This window comes from Sinocyclocheilus rhinocerous, unplaced genomic scaffold (genome assembly GCF_001515625.1).
Source record: "Sinocyclocheilus rhinocerous isolate Xijiao unplaced genomic scaffold, SAMN03320098_v1.1 scaffold11, whole genome shotgun sequence".
Classification (NCBI taxonomy): Eukaryota; Metazoa; Chordata; class Actinopteri; order Cypriniformes; family Cyprinidae; genus Sinocyclocheilus; species Sinocyclocheilus rhinocerous.
This window is the reverse complement of record NW_015625587.1, coordinates 1,406,604-1,413,482: the sequence shown is the minus strand read 5'-3', so window position 1 is coordinate 1,413,482 and position 6,879 is coordinate 1,406,604. Positions and strand designations below refer to the sequence as shown.

At 36.9% G+C, this 6,879-nt stretch overlaps 1 protein-coding gene across 3 annotated transcripts in view; it reads right to left on the bottom strand.

Moving 5' to 3' along the window:
• Positions 1–1,807: 1,807 nt before the first annotated feature.
• LOC107755601 (SH3 domain-containing kinase-binding protein 1-like) overlaps positions 1,808–6,879 on the bottom strand; it is an 11,717-nt gene continuing 6,645 nt past the window's right edge. The window contains exons 9-14 of one of the 3 annotated variants that reach the window (XM_016572492.1): positions 4,559–4,621; positions 4,255–4,378; positions 3,391–3,598; positions 3,000–3,068; positions 1,973–2,154; positions 1,808–1,890 (exon numbers count right to left, since the gene is read on the bottom strand). In XM_016572492.1, the coding sequence (XP_016427978.1) occupies positions 1,809–1,890; positions 1,973–2,154; positions 3,000–3,068; positions 3,391–3,598; positions 4,255–4,378; positions 4,559–4,621 (728 nt within the window). In that variant the 3' untranslated portion in view covers position 1,808. Of the gene's footprint in view, positions 1,911–1,972; positions 2,155–2,999; positions 3,069–3,390; positions 3,599–4,254; positions 4,379–4,558; positions 4,622–6,879 lie in introns of all 3 variants that reach the window. The other 2 variants (XM_016572507.1, XM_016572499.1) reach the window with 2 other exon arrangements.

Here is a 6,879-nt window from a genome sequence, read left to right as displayed (position 1 = left end):
CATTTCTTTTACATTTATAGCACAGTAATGAGGCAACAACATATGATAGATAAAACAGAACAAGAAAGGCTATTGACAGTCTTTCATTGCGCAAAAGTATTATAACATGAAAGGCTCCAATACAGAGCGGCACAAAGCGCTTATGCTTATGTTCATCCTCGCAGCGCTCCGCATAGAAAAGTTCAAAACACAAAGGGAAGAGACATTATGCGCAGTGTATTATATCTGTGCGATAGTTTATTGAGCATTTTCTTTTGACAGTTTTAAATTTCAGTTACAGTGCGCGTGAAGAACAATTCATAGTGCTCTCTACTAGGCCTGTCACGATAACAACTTTTTGTTTTGCGATATATTGCCCCAGAAATAATTGCGATAAGCGATATTATTGTCATTTTAAAGACCATTTTATGCCACTGAATATATAATCATAATGTAACAGCATAATAATGCAAGAAGGCCTACACACTTCCAAATGACAACAAACTTTTCATTTTTAAGAATATTTAGATCATGGAAATTAAGTATCAAAATATTAGATACCTTAACCTGAATAAATAGTAAATAAACATTTTCTAACAAAAAGTGCAAAGTAACAAGTACAAAAAAAGAAAAATGCACAAAGAACTTGTATGGAGATTTTTCCCTGACCTTCTTTTCTCTGTAAATGAAGGGTGCACACTATTGCTGAAAAACACAATCACTACTTAGCAGTCAGATGTCGGTATGCACAAAGACACAGCTCCCTAAACAAGGCCATATCTGCAGATGAAACTTTTTTTGTAGAAGCAATTTTTAAATTTGAACTAGCACCAACTACACCATGTTATGTACGAGATGCTGCAAAAGACACAGGCGCAAGTGGAATGTACAAAAACATATACATTTTTAAGTAAATATAATGGGCGATATATTGCATCACCAAAAATTATTGAGGTCATGTACATGTATTGCGCGACAAGTCGATATATTGATTATTGCGACAGGCCTACTCTCTACTCCAGTGTTGTGATCTGACAGACACCCTTTAGAAAGTAACATGATTTAGAATTAGCACTAAACTCCAGCAAGATAAAGTAATTTTATGCAAAACCACTGATGTTTATCTACAGATCAAGCATAATAATAGGAACATTGTATCATGCTAATGAGAGTTTCGTCGTCTTGACTGTCATAACCGAACGCGACGCGCAGTTTGAATGCTGAATGGAGGATGACTGACAGCCGCAGCAGAGAGAATATTTAAGTGAACTTGAAGTTAACACTTAAATATTAATCTGTACCTATGGAACAGTCTCAGAACACTTGAAATATAGTGCATGGAAACTTTATGGTGCTTTATAATGTTTTTGTGTCTTTCGTAGGGCTTAACAATAACACAGAATAGTATACGCACAATATCGGATTTGGATCGGTCTTGTCTGACCGATACCCCGATCCAGCAGAAAGTGGCAGTATCGGAGCGATACCGATACTGAATATCGGATCGGCGCACCCCTAATTTAAATGTATTTATTTTTACTGTATGAGGAACTCTGATCTAAAAAACAAATCACTGCAATCTACTTCTGTTTTTGCCTTTTTTTTCTAATTTGTTTGTTGCTCAAACAACTGAAAGTTTGCCCTAATTCTGTTACACTACTTCGAGTCTAGTAAAGTAAAGCCACAAATATGTGATTTGTGAATTCCAAGTCATAATTTTTAATATGGTATTTCTGTGAACTCTACCAGTTTGTTTTAGATGCATATATTAGCATATATAATAAAGTGAGACTTTATTACCTCCACAAAATTATCCCCACAGAATAGACTCAAATCTCACCACTCACCTGTAATCTCATTCTTTTTTCCATCTCGTCCTTCAGTTCATCTTTAAGCTCCTTTATGTCTCTCCTGGTCATTAAAGAGGTATACTGCAATAAGGTTAATGTGTGATATGGTCATTCAGGTGTGGTAGTTAGGGGTTTATACTCACTCATGCTGCGCTTTGAGGAGATCCAGTGACATGCGGAGATCTTTGAGTTCAGTCAGCACAGAGGCCAGGGAAGCGCTCTCCTCCTGAGCCACAGCTTTGCTTTCAGTCGGTGTCTTGGGTGGTGAAGTGGTCTTAGCTACTTGGTCTGTCTTGGTGGAAGGTGATGACTGAGGTTCTGTAGCCTGTGAAAAAAATACCAGCAGCTGAGCAACTGAGGGATGAAGAGGGATATAACTCCAAGGACAAGATGACAAAATGTTCATACGTGTACATTACTGTTCAAAAGTAATTTTTTATTTTCATTTTTTAAGAAATTGATCATTTTATTGCACAAGAGCATGTTACATTGATAAATGACAGTAAAGACTTTTACATTGTTACAAAAGATTTAAAAGAAAATGCTGTTCTTTTATACTTTCTATTCATTAAAGAATCCTGAAATAAATGTATCATGGTTTCTACAAAAATATTAACAGCACTACTGTTTTCAACACTGACAATAATAAGAACTGTTTTTTAAGCACCAAATCAGCAAATTAGAATGATTTCTGATCATGTGACACTGAACACTGGAATAATGGCTGCTAAAAATTCAGCTTTTCCATCACAGGAATAAACTACATTTTAAAAGACATTTTAAATTGTAATAATATTTCTCAATATTACTGTTTTTATTGTATTTTTCATCAAAAACATAAAAAAATCTTACCGCCCTCAAACTTTTGAACAGTAGCATATACCAGACATTTAAGGAGATGTTTTGTAAATATAATTCCATTATGTAATGTCATTAATTTTACAACTTTTGGTAACACTTTAGAACAACTTTCATTAATAGCCCTTTAAAACATTATATAATGCTTAACAGATCAATAGTTCATGTACTTTCAAACATGAATCTATATGATAATACTGTGTATGAATCCCGTTTTAAATATTTGAAGGCACATGAGCTGATCTGATCTGTGAAGCATTATATAATGCAATAATATCATGAATGAAAGTTATTATAAAGAGTTATCCAAACCTCTGGAATATTTTGTGGTAATCCATCTTTCTCTTCTGAAGTTTCATTGTTGTCAATTTCAGCTAGAACCTTTATGAAAAACAGATGTCATTTGCATTATTTTATCAAGACATTAGAATGTATTAACATTTAATAAAGTCGTTTAAAAACTACTACATCGACTAAATTTTTATAATTATTATATATAATCATGATTCATTATTTTAATTGATTGACAGCCCTAATTTTTAATATCATTCTTCACGCACCTCCCCTGGCATGATTTGTCTTGAGTGGCACACCTCAAGCTTTGAAAACCACAAGTCTGATTAAACATTAATCCTTGATTCATTTTGTTGCAATTCATCTCTTAAACGGAAATAAACTTCAAATCAACTCAAATTAGGCTCACTTGTCCGGCAGAGGTGAGGGCTGTTGGTGGTCTTCTCTGTGGAGGTTTGACTCTGTTGCCTGTGGGATGGCTCAGTTTCTCTGAGGACACATCTACACTGTCAAACTGGTCAGGGGTTTTCTCTTTAACCTCCTTACTGTCTTTAACCTCTTTCTGTACTGGTGAAGCTGGGGGCTGTTTAGGCGAGACAAGTTGTGGCTCTTCATTTCTAAGAGACACATTTTACACACATACAATGCATTAAAATACATTTCAGAAACTTCTGAGTACTTAAAATACACAAATGCAAAGCAAGCAGTTTCAGTTTAATAGCATTGTTCTCTGCACTGAAATCAAAATAAACACCAGCATCTGTAACGTGGTGATGCTATCAATGTGTCTAATGTGTTTTAAAGTACCGAGAGCTTTTTTCAAACAATGCACTGCTTTGATTTGTTGTGGAAAATGTTAGATTAACTGTTAATTGACAGTAATGTCTTACGTTTGTGCATGCATTACAGTCAGAATGACAGATCTTTCTGTAAGCTCTGCCTGAAGACTCAGTCTCACAGGAAAAAACAGGAAACAGGCAGTTTGGGTTTGTTTAGTCCCTTAGCAACTCATAAAATTTCAATCGCTCTCTGCAATACTGAGCATTCACAGGCCCTTTAGAACAACATATCATGCTAAATGATTATCTAATGAGGGGGAATTCAGTCCCTCAGCATTAGAAATCTGACCGATGGAAGGAGATTCATGATTTTAATTATCTGGCGAAATAGTGAAAAATTTTAGTTTTTCAGATTCATTATATTTTTGCCATTACTTAATGAGCATCACAGAAGGTTGTATGCTCGAAAGATGATTTGCTGAGGCATCACTTACTTTGGTACTAGTTTTATGGGCTTCCCCTTCACTGGTGGTGGTGGAACGGGTGGTTTGTGTAAACCAGGCAACTTAATTTTACCAGGTGGGTCACTTCGAAAATCTTTAGTGTCTGGTTTCTCACCTGTGCAAAGAGCAGAGAGGGCAATGGCGAGATAAATATTATCATAATGGCTAAATTTCCTCTTCCGCTTTTAAATGCGTTCAAATATTTAATATTTATTGAAGTAATAAATAATTCAATCATCAAGACAGGATGTTACACTTTAGCAAGGTTATTTATAGGTGTGTTCAGAATTATTACTTTTAGTCTCCGTTTTTGGGTTTGTGTCAGAGCTGTTCTGGTCCATCACTGGCATCTGGTTCACTGAGATATAAGAAGATACAAGATTTGGCAGTCAATGTATTTGTTTCATCAAAATTTTATGCATTTGTGTTTTTGTTTTCCCCATCAATGCTACTAACAACTCTTAAAAATGTAACGAAAAAATCCTCCATCCCTGTCATTTTTTTTTTAGACTGTTACAGAGTATCTTTTGTCCATAGAACACCAGAGGATCCAGCCAGCACCCTTGAAGCAATTTTTGCAGTCATTCTTTTTCATAATTTGCCCTTTACAAACTTTTAAAATAACAGCACAAAATAAACATCACTTTGAAGCATTCTCACAGCTATACGGGTTACATGCTGGAGGTCTCAGTGGCATGGGAACAGGCAACTTTCCCTGAAAAATGAGCTAAAGAGCTGGCCTGCTCTTTCCTGTGGCTACACAAAAAATTATCATGGGTTCCCTTAATAAACCCGAATGAGATCAAGTATTACCAGCCTTTAAACTACAAAACAAAAACATCAAATCTCTGTGCTCATTCAGAATTTTGGACTGTTACAGAGTATCTTTTGTCCATAGAACACCAGAGGATCCAGCCAGCACCCTTGAAGCAATTTTTGCAGTCATTCTTTTTCATAATTTGCCCTTTACAAACTTTTAAAATAACAGCACAAAATAAGCATCACTTTGAAGCATTCTCACAGCTACACGGGTTACATGCTGGAGGTCTCAGTGGCATGTGAACAGGCAACTTTGAGCTAAAGAGCTGGCCTGCTCTTTCCTGTGGCTACACAAAAAATTATCATGGGTTCCCTTAATAAACCCGAATGAGATCAAGTATTACCAGCCTTTAAACTACAAAACAAAAACATCAAATCTCTGTGCTCATTCAGAATTACCCTTGTGGAGTCAAAATCAAACAAGAAAGTCACAATCTAAGACTAAATCAAATGCAATCGCAGATCTTACCAAAGCCATAAATGTCACATGTAATTACTTTGAGTAAACATCCTCTCTCATACAGAACATTATTTCATCTCCCATCAGGATGACTATGACAAGATTGTTTCTTTTGAAACCAAATCTTCAAAAAACCTATTAAAAACCCCATTCTTTGACATTCTCACTCTAATTGCCTGAAGTCATAAGACAAGCGATATCAACTGCAAACACATCTAGCATGTAGAGAACACTAAAATCCAAGAACTGAAAATACTGAAGAATAAATAGTGTCTATACATACCCTGTGAGTTTTGTCAGTATTCCAACATTACAACCCTATGTTCATATGAAGGCGTTTATATGTAGAGAGCACAGGGGTGCTCCGCTTTTCTCTAGAGTCTGCTCACATGACATCTCTTCATGGCCTACGACTTCCTGTCACAGCCCCACACAGCTGCATCAGTGTTTCTTAGAGCGGTTTGTGGTAATGAGTGTTATGTGTGTGAAGTCAGATTTAAAACTTCAGTAATTAAGAGATTCTTGCATTACATTTCCAGGCTTTTAAGAGCACTTTAATACTGCCACAGATAATTCTGCAGCAAAACAAATATGATCAGCCTGAGGGGAAATGGAGTCTCACGCTCGAGCGCAAAACAAAACATGAGATGAGCAAAAAGCCTACTTCCTGTCCTAGAAATGACAGTTGTCAATAACAGGTGCAGAAACTGTATCTTAGAGTATCCATGTAGTTTCCATCAGATAATGTTTGTGAACTACCAAACAAGCTAATATTAAACTTGCTAATTCCTCAGAAAAGTCAAGCTGATTAAAAAAATTGTATAGTGTAATAATAAAGACTGCTCAGCACTGTATAAAATTAATAGAATGTTCATTAAATGTTCATATTCTTTGTAAAAGAAAAAAACATCTCGGTTACGTATGGTAACCCTTGTTCCCTGAGGGAGGGAACGGAGACGTCACGTCAGATGACCGACGAATTGAGATCTCGCTTAGAGAGACCAATCTACTTCGAGTGTAAACTAAACGAGCCAATGCACATTGGCATGCAATTATTGCATCCAGCTGCCGCTGATCACAGCGTGAGTATAAGTAGGCAGCAGATGCAGCGCATATTCAGGTTTTCGCTGAGGAGCCGAGCCGGTGACCCGGCCGCTCAGCGGTGGTACAGGAGCTGTGGCGACGGGACGTGACGTCTCCGTTCCCTCCTTCAGGGAACGAGGGTTACCATACGTAACCGAGACGTTCCCTTTCAGTCGGTCACTACGAGTCACGCGTCGGATGGAACTCAGAGGAATCGGCCAAGGAGGGGCTGTCACGAGGAGCATTAGTTCCGG